This window comes from Rhodnius prolixus, unplaced genomic scaffold, assembly GCF_049639745.1.
Source record: "Rhodnius prolixus isolate KJV_2025 unplaced genomic scaffold, Rpr scaffold_12, whole genome shotgun sequence".
Taxonomy (NCBI): Eukaryota; Metazoa; Arthropoda; class Insecta; order Hemiptera; family Reduviidae; genus Rhodnius; species Rhodnius prolixus.
Window position 1 is genome coordinate 10297933 of NW_027411635.1, and position 13137 is coordinate 10311069.

The 13137-nt window shown below is 33.7% G+C and overlaps 1 protein-coding gene across 8 annotated transcripts in view; it reads right to left on the minus strand.

Moving 5' to 3' along the window:
* Mef2 (myocyte enhancer factor 2) overlaps nucleotides 1–13137 on the minus strand; it is a 153428-nt gene that overhangs the window by 18700 nt on the left and 121591 nt on the right. For 4 of the 8 annotated variants that reach the window (XM_074143391.1, XM_074143392.1, XM_074143395.1 and 1 more), the window contains 8 exons: nucleotides 7794–7936; nucleotides 6688–6891; nucleotides 5684–5854; nucleotides 4929–5070; nucleotides 3836–4041; nucleotides 2877–3058; nucleotides 1294–1445; nucleotides 458–582 (listed from right to left, as the gene is read on the minus strand). In XM_074143391.1, the coding sequence (XP_073999492.1) occupies nucleotides 488–582; nucleotides 1294–1445; nucleotides 2877–3058; nucleotides 3836–4041; nucleotides 4929–5070; nucleotides 5684–5854; nucleotides 6688–6891; nucleotides 7794–7847 (1206 nt within the window). In that variant the 5' untranslated portion in view covers nucleotides 7848–7936 and the 3' untranslated portion in view covers nucleotides 458–487. The remainder of the gene's footprint in view (nucleotides 1–457; nucleotides 583–1293; nucleotides 1446–2876; nucleotides 3059–3835; nucleotides 4042–4928; nucleotides 5071–5683; nucleotides 5855–6687; nucleotides 6892–7793; nucleotides 7937–13137) is intronic. The other 4 variants (XM_074143397.1, XM_074143398.1, XM_074143396.1 and 1 more) reach the window with 3 other exon arrangements.

Below are 13137 nucleotides of genomic sequence, written 5' to 3' on the forward strand. Positions count from 1 at the left end.
CGAGGGATTGATGCAGCAACAGCAATCATGGAGTAGTAATAGATGATCAGAATTTTTTGTTGACACATGGCTTACAACAGTCAATTATAATATGCCATTTTGTGTAATATTAAAAATCTTCTTTTGAAATTTATAACCTATATATTTTACTATTACATAAGTCGCTTGATACAGAGATTTAATGCATTCCTCTGAAGTGATATTAAAATCAGCTAGATTATTATTGAAAATATGTTTGGACATTTGATCTTAGTTATTTTACCCAACATCAGAGGTTGATTCGTGAGTTTGGTGAGGAGAATATGACTTTCACTAGGTTTCTGTCACATTTGATCAGGAGGTTCTATGATGGATAAAATCACGGGAAGTTAAAACTTATATGAGAATTGTTATTTAAGAATGATCGAGAATAGCAGTTGATTCTTAAAAGTATTAATCTTGGGATACATGTACTTACAACAGACGATAGCAGAGAGTTAAACGGTAGTTATGTGGTCCAGTTGTCTCGAGGTCGCTTATTCATTGGACCTCCATCATACTCGTGCCTTTGCTCCGAGCTGCTTCCTCCGAGGTTTCCTCCACCTGTTACAGAAAACAAAGCAGATTTAATCGTTTAATCACAAGGTAAACGAATATTCATAGTAATAAGTTCAAACACACTGGCTAATTCCCGCAGAACTGAAGTGTTTGCTTTTAGGTACATCTCCCTAGATATGAGCTGTGTCTATGCAAGCTGTGTCTTCAAGTGCTTCTCAGTAGAGCATAGATGCGCTGGCTGGTCACATACTCCCCATTCCAGTTAAACCTCTTCATACTAAATTCTATATGATCTACTCCTACTTTGTATAAAAAGAGATCTACTAAGAATAATTATGCCTTAAAAAACCATCTAACGCCTAGAAAAAATAGTGTTTTTTCCTAAAATAAACACCAGAATGCCTTTAGATTAGCTACACTAATGCTTACATTGAATAGAGAGGAAATAAAAGTAGAAAAATAATAGCAGAAATATATGTCAGGAGAAGCACTGCTATGAGACCCATACATATGATAGCCACTTCTCTGAATAGCAAAAATGTATGTCAGAAACAGTTAAAATAGTTATTAATATAAAGAACAAACACACTGGTTGACCCCTTCAATTTGGCTACATCTCGCTTCAGTGACCAAGCTAGAGCCTCTTAACCGTAGATCGACCAAACCCACAGATTTATACTGATTTCAAGATGACTTTGCCAGCAGTCAGCAGCTAACTGCCATGTATAATATGTATTCCGGTTCTACATTAATTACCTTGAGGTATATGGTGTGACAGTGAGTGAGATAGATGGTGACTCAGCGGATGCTCTCTTGGAGGTGAGATGGGCTCGCTCTTAATGCGAACAGTTCTTGGTGAAGGCGATGAAGGAGGCGGCGAACTACTGACTCCCAGGTGAGGCAATCCGCTGCAACACAAATTATATCAATGATGAAGAATAAATTTACTTTAAAACTTCAGTTTCGATGTAATATATAAAAGATGGGGCTAGTGTTGATTCACCCACAGGTACAGAGAATTTGAATGTTTTATAGCCCTTTAATAAACAAATAGACATGCCACCCAAATATTCAAACCAATGTAATACAGTTTCCCAGACCCAAAATCCACATAAAATTCTTTTTGCTGGAAAAATATTTTAAAAAAGTGAGACATACTTATGTACTCATCATTATAACTTAAAAGACGATTACAAAAAAGCAAATTCCAAAAAACTCGTAGAAATTCTGAGAGGTCGCATTTCTGGTCAACAGATTTCCTTTAAAATTTGGACACATTGGATGGGTAATTGAAGTTCAGTTCCCTGAGAACCCTCCCAAAAACCAATTTTCCCCTTAAGGAAATTCAAACAAAGGTGAAAGATAAAATAAAGGATGGTAAATAGTGCAAACAGATTGAGAAAAAATTTTAAGAAAATAAAAAAAAAGTGAAAATTTTTTCTCACTGAGATGCCTTTACTGTAACTATTTTGAACTTCCGTCTTTCCCACAGAAACCATCAAAAATGAGTTTACATGGAACAATGTTTCAAATAAAACTGATAGACCTATTCGTTAGATATGCGTGGAGTCACTTGTCAGGCAAGCAAATTTTGACTTGAACCTTATTAGCAAGTTCTCTGGTGGCACCTAAATAAACTATTACATACAAAATTTACAATTTTGAACTTTCTGCGATTTTTAGCTTTTCAGTTATGTTCCATTCACAACAACCAAAAAGTAAAAAAATATCAGTTTTTCTTACTGATTGGATCCCAAAACTTGTATTTTCCGGTGAAACTTAATAAAAGAAAATCTGCATGAATGTCATATTTATTCTTACAAAGGGTATAAAATAAATAAATAAATAAATAAAAAGGCTAAAACGCCAAAAAAGCCGCCTGCGAAGTGGAGATGAAAAGCACTACACCTTCATCGATTGCTAAGATTTCAAACATTTAGAGAAGTTACTTGACAACGAAATTAAGCTTGGCTCAGGACGTCATTAGCCCTTAGATTCAGCACTTCTGAAACCAACTATTGAAGCCGATCCTTGAACCAACCAACCAATACCACAAAACGTTCATGTGAATCAGGAGTGCCCCACTTTTCAGCCTCGAGCAGCCGAAAAGATTTGTTATTTGTTATGGGTGGGGAACGCTGTACTCCTAGCTCCAATATACGCAAATCTCACGGCAAACGCAATTAAAATTTCAAATTGAGCTTCCCTCTGATATAGCTACAAGCCAGTCCTTGTAGCCTGTAAAGTTAGCTGCTAATTTCAGAAAGCTTGGAATTTGGAAGGGGCATTAACAAAAACTTACAAGCTACAGTATGAGTTAACAAGTTTTTTATATTTACCTGTCATACCTGGTGTGGGCAATAGATGAAGTCCACGTGGTCAGTGCCGAAGCTAGTCCCATATCTGAGTTGGAGATGTCAGTGAATATGCTCGGGTAGGAACCCAAGACTGGTGTCTGTAGCGCTACGACGGGTGTATTCAGTGATGTTCCCACGCCACTAGCACTACTACCCCCTCCACCCTTAAAAAAAATGGCGCTTAATTTCAAGTAAGAAGTAGCTAGATGTAAGAAGCAGTTTCAGAGCTAAGTAAGAGTCGTTTGAGCCCCAGCAGTAGTGAATATTGCCAGGCACACAGTGTAACTACTTTCTACACGAGGTGCGATCAAAAGTTAAGAGAGAAGTTCTGTATTTCTCAAAAGAGTGCTGCACCGAAATGATTTCGTTGTCGAGAACGGCGACCTTCCGGAGTCAATCTGCTGCACAATATCGTTCTATGAAAATTAGAAGCTGCACTGAACAGGTTTTAGTAGCAGCATGTAGCTATGTACCATATCCACGATAGCCAACGTGAATCTCGGGCGGTGCTTCCGGGAAGCCTTCCAACAGTGGCAGACTACTTTGAAGGATATGGTAAAAAAAGTTTACTCAAATGTTAATTTTTTGTTGTCACAAACTTACTTTCTGAACGTTCAGATCGCACCTCGTACTTAATTCGCTTTCCAGGCCTTTATCAGTCTGGTCTGAGTACTTTATTAGACTGTAAATCAGAAACAGTTTGTCTACGTTGCATGGTCAAAGTATGCATTGTTATAGTCAGGTTCAGAGCTAGGCGTAAGTAATCAATAGTGTAAAGGTTTGTTTGCTATACAGTGCATCTTCTAAAATTATTTTGGGTGTCTGGTCGGAATATTTCTCAGCTCTGTTACTTAATCAGTCTGCCAATGTGGCCAATGGTGAAATATAACCCGTCTTAAGTCCCACAGATATATTGGATTTCTGCTCATACGCAAACTTACATCCTCATGTGAATTAGGTATAACCACCCTGAGGTTTGGTGGACGTGAGTGGGATGAATGTACGGGAGATGAGTGTTTTTGCGCTGGCGCCGTTTGCGTTTTGCCCATATGTGACGGAGGTGGTCCTGGTGAAGGTGACCCACCCAACGGTGATGTAGAATGTGGGTATCCGTTGCTCATTTCTAGCATCCCACCTGACGGATACACTGAAAACAACAATGAACTTTTCAATATGTCTATAGCAACATAGTTCTATGCACAAATATTAAATAACATAAATTGCAGTGAATTTAATGCTCTTGAATTTTATTTTTATGAAAAAACTTCCGATATTTTCAGTTTGAGAGCTATTCAGCATTTATAACTCAATATCACAATGTTTCTAGACACAAATGCTATAGAGCATTAATTGTTACTTTAATGCTCTTAAATTTTGGTTTAGTTGTATTTTGGAGCTACCCAGCTTTAAATAGAGCAATATCACAATTAGAAAATGCTCTTAACTCAAATAGTATTTAACACAAATGCAATAAAAAATGTAATGCCCCTAAAATTTATTGGATCTATAGTTCCCCTTAAATAATTTCTTGCTTAAATTCTTATTAAACAAATTAAATTAAATAAAAATAACACTTACAGCATACAATTTAAGAACACTATAATAAATTTTGTAATAAATGCATGCTGCAAACATTATAAATGCTTGTAGCTTTAAAACAGGGCGTCCTAAAATTTATTTAATCACTTAAGACTCTCAAACACACACATATAAGTATTATATGTATGTGGTTAAATATATACACCCTATTTTAAATTGACTCAGTGTATTCAATTTTAATATAAAATTTAATAGTCTAATTATTTCAGTATTAAAAATTGCAGTAATTATTTACAAAAGATTTTACAAAACTAGAATTTAATAGAGTAATTATAATCAACTTTAATTTACGTTTAAGTATTTGTGTAGAAAACTAAGTGAGGTATTATTGTTCTACAAAAAAGCTGGGTTATCTCTACATATTAGCTCACCTTTTTGAAATTAATACTCTACAGTAGTTCTAGTTCCAGGAAAATAAATACTTTGCATGTTTACCTGAATCCGCGTCTGATGAAGACGGCCTTGGACTCAAACTCGGTGGTTGGCCCATATGCGGGCTCGACTGTAGTAAATTGGATTCGGAATAGCCGACTGGCACACTGACCGGAAGCGAATGCGAATAACTACCTTGGCCCACCTGTACATGAAAATGACGCCATAAATAGGTTTGAAACATTACACGACTTTCTCTTTAACAGTAATTATTGCAAATAGTGGAGAGCTACTTTAACTTTGTCTTTATGACCTCATTAACCGTATGTAGCTCCTGAAATTGATATCTGATTTGGATCGAAATTTTAGAGTACTAGCCTGTCTTAATAATGCCTCTTAATACTAAGTAGGTGTTAGATCTATATTTGCATTGACTTGAAGGTATAATACAGACATTCTTGCAGTCCCCTCTAATAACTGTGATAGAGCCAAACATTATATTGACTTACGGCTCCTAGATGCATTATTATTATTATTATTATTATTATATGCATTATAAATTTTTTAGGGCAATTTAGATGAATGCTTAAGATTTGTACAACGCGATAGTTTGCCCTAACATAGATAGATAGAGATAGATAGTAACATTGTAAATAACGGTGACTTTAACCAAAGTGTTTTTAATACCAGATAGGGTTGCAAGCATGTACATAACCCTTAAGTAATCTAGGTAATGTTTACTTCTTCTACCTATCATTATGAGGTATTAAAATCACAACATTTTCCAAATAAAAATTGAAAAAATACAAAAAGCTGACCCTTGAATTTGATAGCTGGTTTCGCTGCATCATCATCTGAAACTCCTCATCGATTTTGTTGTACTTTGCCTCGGTTCGTGGAGTCAGCTGGTATTCCGAATCTCCTTCCGGACTGTCTGGACTGCAAGCGCCGTTCTTGTGTTCCTTCTTATTCAGCGCCTGAGAAAAATGCTTTAATTTTCAATTTATTAACCTCTTGCGTAACAGCAAGGATTTACTAGGATGTAACATAAGTAAAAGAGGTAGCTAATAAGGAGTTGTTAGTAAACGGTAAACAATAGGCTGGAGCATTTAGGGGAAAAACATACGCTCAGACTTTTGTTACGCCCTAGTGTAAAGACATTTTAAAGTACAACTGTAGCCAGACAACAAGTGGTAAAGCCGGAAACTGAAGCTGGAGTAGGGTGGCTTTGACTGTAAGGGCCTGGAACAATTGAAGATCTGTGACTCTAAGACCTGTCGGGTGGAGATATTGAGAATAATTAAATTCTGTTGCTTTGATGGAGCCCAATCGAGTTCTTTGCCTGCTAGGTATAGACGGGCAGTCTGAGCATACGTATTGCAGTTTACTGAGATCTACAATTTCCATTGTGGGGAGAGACCAGTCTAGGACCTAGGGTTTCACCTAGGAGTGACTTCCTGTAGTACAAATAGTCGCAAGAGTTTCTAGATCTGCTGAATGTGAATGAGTCAGAGCAGACGTTTAGCAATCTAAACTGTCAGCCTTCATTTTCTTCAGCTGTCCCTCACTTGGGATTGTGCTTTGTGAAGAATATTTTCGATAGTACCAACCAAGGTTCTAGGCAGTACAACCTACAGCTCTAATAAGTCTGGACTAGGCTGCTGTGAAAAGATGGCACTCAGACCAAATGTTCTGCAGTCTGCCCCATCTTCACACACACAGTCTAGGCCCTCAGCTTTGGGGACTGAATGCCCTGATGTGATTTTATTTGGTGCTGAATTTACAAAAATAATTTAGAAATAAATACGACTAAATATTATACCTCAATTATATTCTTATTAGTCAGCGACTCATGAGGTTCATTGTACTCAGTGTACTTCAGTAAAACTTTGTCCATATCGGTGCTCGCATACTGGTACAGCTTATTCGAGGAGCTAAATATGATCAGAGCGATTTCACAATCACATAAAACACTCAATTCGTACGCCTTCTTCATGACACCAAATTTGCGTTTATTAAATGTGACCTGCAAGCAAAGAAAAAAAAAATTGCTTTAAATCAAGAAATCATATTCATTGTCTGTAATTATGTTTAGCCCATCTGCAGTAATTTTCCCAAACACTGATCAAGAATAACAGTAATAATACATCTTTTATATGCGAGTAATGGAGACCATATTTTCTGTCTATTAGGGTCCTTACAAGAGTGTTATGAAAAGTTAAACAACAATTTTTCGACGGTTGAGTTTAGTATTTTACAATACATTTGGCGGGTCAAGGTCATGCCATCCCACTCCGGTGACTCGCTTTTACTCCTCTCCAAGGCTTTTCTTCATGACTGCACGTCATAGACACAAAACATATTTTCCCTATTATATTATATGTACTAGGTCCTTGAATAAGTGTAAATATTTAAGAAATTGGCTAGAAAAAAAATGCGTATTAGGAGACAGTCAAAACTATCCTCGACTTTTACAGATTCTTCATGCCACTTGTAAAATATACTTTTTAATTTTTATATCTTTTTTTAGATAAACATTTTTACATATTGAATGATGTGACAACTTTAAATAAATATAATGCATATAAATTGTGAAATGAAGCTAGATCTGTAGTTTCTAATGGAGAATTATGCAAAATAAAGGAATAAAGAAATCAAAAGTAAAAAGAGATTGAAAATGGTTTGGTTTTTATCACAAAAACATATTTTGGTCCAGTGAAATAAAAAATTATAGTTTACAAAACCACATATTAACTGCTAAAGTTATCTTTATTAAAGCCTAAAAATCAGAATACACAGGCTTCTATATCTAATGTATTGTAACGAACAATTGGCGGAAAATAAGAGAGAATCACATATTGGGATGGCTACGAACACTGTTGAATATTTAGTTGGCGCGCTTACACTGCTCTCGCCATACTGACTGACCTGTCGGTTCCGTTCGTCGGTGATGCGAGATATCTGTATTTTCTTGCGTCCCATGGCTTGTGTATGGGAGTGTGGTGAGCACTGACTGGCTGCAATCCTGACGGTTGATGTGCAGACAAATCCTCCGACCTCAACTCACGTCTCTGCAATAAACAGAAATAATAAATTTTCTGGTTAGGATACCCATGCATATATTATGTACGTTTGATGCTGCTAAACGCTATATTATATTAAATCTTTGGAATGCTTAATGTCTCTACATTATGTTCAAATTTAAGTAGTTCACTAACAAATTTAAAGAAAGATCGTGAAGTGAAAGAAAAACCTCAATTTATGTAATTACTTACAGTTGCAAGAAAAGCTCAAAATAAGTTGCTAAAATGTACAACATTGAACAAAATGGCGTTGCTATAGTTTCTTTCAGTTTATCGAAAATCACAACTGATTTCTTTAAATTTGATATAACCACTTTTCATAGAGCCTAAAATTCTTTTTGTTTGAAATATTTCTCAGATAATTAATTTTTTGCAGAATTTTTATACTTGTAAGCGTAAAAATTTTGTTCGGAATAAAATTTTCATTACATAATTTTTACATTCTAATAGTAGTATTTTTTTATTTTATACTACCCCTAAAAAAAAAATTTTCAAATCAAAGTTAGAAAAAAAATGTCAACAAAGGTAAATCAGTAAACATAAGTATGATTAAATTATACTTTAAAGAAAGCTTGATAGCCACTAAATCCACTAAATTAATAACCAATATTTGCAGCAAACGTAACTAACAGCTAGTTTGGTTTACCGTATATGTATAACAAACTGAATAGTTATAGGTATATAATGGTCTGGCAAAGTCCATTCCCAAAAAGACTACTTAAAGCCAAGAATTTAGTGATTTCTGCACCCAGATTGCATAATTCCAAAATTTGGAAGTTCTCTCAGAATATATTAAACAATATTCCACCGTGAATGCTGAAGTTAAAAAACTTGCATTATTTAAATATCATGAAATCTATAAAACTTTTACATAAACGGCTTAAAAACAAAACTTTTTCTCACCATCGTTTTATTGCTAGAAAAACATTACAAACCAAAGTTAATATATTCGCTTAATTTATATTAATTTCTTAAATTAATTACAATTACACCAATTTCTTCACATTCAAAAGTTTAGCAACTCACTCAATCCTCATAATACGTATTATGTAAATGAGACGACTGTAAATTAAACTGTTATTTTGGAGGTAAGTTTATCTTATACTAATTGTAATTGTTTTTTTCCAATCTATCACTAATACTTTACTAATTCAGAATTTTACTGGAAGAGTGTAATTTATAAATTTAAAGCAGGCCCAGCAATAAATTACTAGCAGTATTAATTGATAGTTCTTTTTTTTCTGCCGGCGCATCGACGTCTATGGCCATTAGCGCCCAATTGATAGTTACTACCTAATATCTGACTATGCCAGGCATCAAATTCGGAAATATGTTTAAGAATTATCTACATGTATAACCTCCAAAAAAACTCGGAACTTAATTTAATCCGGTAAATTGTTATAAATTTAAGAGGTTGTTGATCATTGGAACAATTTTTGAAAAGCACTGAAAAATACTCAGAAATCTGTTCTGTAAAGTTGCTCTCGTATTAAAAGATTTTTTTTTTAAATATAAAATTCTTGCCATATTTTTAAATATTAACTGATGGCAAGAAGACTTATCTTGTGATGGCATTTTAAAGAAGTGTTGAAAATATTGGTGCCCTAAGAACATCTAAAACAATTTTCCCTGGAATACATTATAAATAAAAGAAATAGAAATTTATATGGTTAGATAAAGTTGTTTCGTAAACTAAAAAGAGAAACAAGGAATTGCTTCAGAAAAAAAGTCACATTTCTGGTTGTCAAATTCAGGTGAGCTAAAAACAATTATTTCTACTGAAAACACATTTTAGATAATTTAACACGATCATATTACTTCTTCTTACTAAATAGTAACAGAAAGTAAAAATCAGATTTTTAACTTAAATGAGCGTTTAATGTCAAGTATTAGAAAGGGTAATACCCATTAAGATGGGTTTCCAAATTCACTCAAAACTTTCTCCTGCCTTTCTAATTTTCCGAACGACCTTCACTGGTTTTGGAATGTATTTGTTGTACAAACACAAGTCTTGTATGACTAGTTTGTAGAGAAGATGGCAATATTGTCCGTTTATACAGTATAACATTATCAATATGCACGACCAGATTCTTTAAAAACTCTTTTCAGACAGAGTAAAAACTGTTTACTGTTTCAGCTCCGCGTTCGAGTAAAACATGCGAGACTACTAACTTAAAGAAATTGCAAAGGGTGCTGCAAAATAGAGTTTCTAAGATTTGCCATTGATGTTTCCAAGATACTCGCCTATTGCTAAGTTGCACATGGAATTACAGGAGTGCAATACATGATAAGACTTATTCAAAGGAATTTGTCTCAATTTCTTTCAAAAAGCCACACTTCAAAAACACGAACGAATTAAACATTTTTTCCTGTTCACCAACCAAATTTGGTACAATTAGAGCTGGAGTTTTTTGCCTATTTTTCCCCAGCAGCATAACTAGAACCTCCCCCAAAAAATGTAATTAAGGGCCAACTAGAAGATGAATAGATAAAATAATCTGGTACCCAATACGTAAATTTGAAGTTGAATACATTTTTTAATATTATTATTATGACCAGGTCTTTTTGTGCGAAACTACCAGAAAAACGAAAATAATATTTTTTCCCTGTTTGTACATTTTTTTTGAGTTCCAAAAGCTTATTAAACGAAAACAGTCAGGGTGATTAAGTAACTAGTTTTAGTTAGCGAATATTCGCTCACTAAATTGGTTTAAATACCGACCAATAAAGTTCATAAATTGTTGGAAAATTTAATTTAATTATTATTATTATTATTATTTTATTTCAACTTACGTTTGCCTGGATAATAATATAAATCGGGCGCTAATGACCATAGACTTAAATGCACGATTAGGTAGGTTTTGATCGAATTGTGCAGCGAATGACTCGTATATAACTATATAAATGTATGTATATGTCTGTGAACATAACTCAAAAAGTGATCGTTTTTTGTTTTCTGTTTTTTTTTAAACCTAAGAAAACCGCTTGGCTTTTACGATTTTTCTTAAACGTAGAAGATTACGCAAATGTAGTTTTATCTTCTTTTTTTTAATTTTTCAATACAAAATTTGATTAGGGTACTTCTGGGCGAGACGGGAGGTTAGAGTTTAACTCTTAAGTGCTATTTCAATGTAACTGATGGATTCAATGGATTTATAACTTATGAAATATTAATAAGGACTGGAAGTGACATATTTATTGAACAGATAATTTGTAGTTCGCAGCGTTTTATTCGAAAATATGTAGTACTGTTAAAATGAAAACGTATACAACACCTTTTTAGTACAAATTTTAATTTCGAAAACTGTCGCAAGAGGGATTTTTTTTCTTTATCAAATTCCTCGCAAGAAGAACGTTTTCTAATCCGGTAAAAATTTGCATTTTCACAGAAAACATCTATTTTCTGTGATTTGAGTAAAAAGCAAATAAAGTGTTGTCATGTGTAACAACGTTAATTGTAAAACGAAAAATAGCAATTTGATATTTCCGTTTAGGTAGTACCAGTGAACCGGGACAGGTTTTAGAACAAAATAAGGTAACCAGAAATACCTCATTAATAAATCGAATTTTCATTATTTTGTGATTTTTCACGAAAAGTGGCACCTTTGATATTTTTTACAACATGGTACAATGGCAGTAGGTAGGTTACCCTCTAACGTGTCATTTCTGTTTATTGGTACGGTTTTAACCTCTGTTTTAAAATTGATAAGAATCAAATATGGTATTAAAATTAAAGGAAATCCGTAGACCGAATCTTTCTCTTAAAATAATTCTATTTTTGTGTAGTGGTTTATCATAAAATCCTATTTTTGAGTTTGGATTGATCTCTAAAATGGTTCTAATGTTTTTCTTTTGAATAGTACGGCTTTTTCGATTTCCAGTTGTTGTCTAGAGTGATTCAACAAAGGATTATCTTTGAATGTGGACATAACTTATGTAAGAACTACTCCCATTATTTGAAATTTTGTTTAAGAGAAAAAATTATTCTACTGAGGCTTTGGTGGTAAACTGTTATCATCACCAGTAGCGTAGCGTGCCAATTTCATCTGATTAGGCTACAAATGAAGATTATTATTAATTTATAAAAGAAAACTTCTCCTAAAGAATTTTTTCGAAGATAGAACTACAGTGTTAAAATACAGTTCAGACAGGAATTCATGCGAAACTGTTTTTGAAAATGAAGTGTAAATTTCCAATCAAGTAAACTTAAAGAGAGATTACTAGTAAATAATTTAGTAATAATTGTTAATACAATGATTTTATTAAAGTATGCATTAAATTTTCGTTTTTAATTAAAGTCAAAATCTTTGTAATGCACTAATACAGTAATAATAAACTAATTTTTATTTTCCACCTGCTTATAAGTAAAGTTAGTTGGCTTAACGTCCAACTACCAATTAGGTATCGTGAACAGGGCGCGGGTGAAAGCACAAACGTTACAATAAACAATTTTTTTTCTAACAAATAAAAAGTAGTCATACACGGGATTCGAACCATCGATCTCCCACACACAAAGCCACATTCTTGACCACTAGACCAACACACTAAATAAAAAGACTAAATAAAATGCGCTTCATTTATTCTCGCCAATTCCAGGAGTTATTGAAATCGCTTCGGATACTCGAAGACTATTTTAGCAATAATTGCAATTGACGTTGACAACAGCGCGAGTGCATGTGGCTATAAAAAGCACTCCCTTTGATATAATTCCGTAACGGGTTAATTTATTTGTTATTTACGGAATTCGCAATGATTTTGTTTATTTTAAATAAAAAAAATGCATTTCCATGATTACTACAAAAGACATAAATTTTTAATAATTTTGTAAAAAACAACCATCTCTGATTTGTTCGGTATTCATAATGGAATAATTTCAGACATATAGGGTGTCAATCTGTTTGCCCTAGTTTGATCAAACTTATTGTCAATATTATTGAATAAAACTGCCACACAATCAAATCATCTACACAATAGACTTCACTTCAATATTATTGTGGATATCAATAAATATTGTCAATAATATTAAACCTCATAGGGTACCACTAATGGATCACAAATAACTATACTATTCAGAATTAACGTTCAACATTAAATCCAAGAAGTGTGCTTAAACATTTTAGCGCTGCAGTAACCCCCTCCCCTTCATTCCTTGTTCTATAGCAAAAAAAAAGCTACTGTAATCGTGCAAA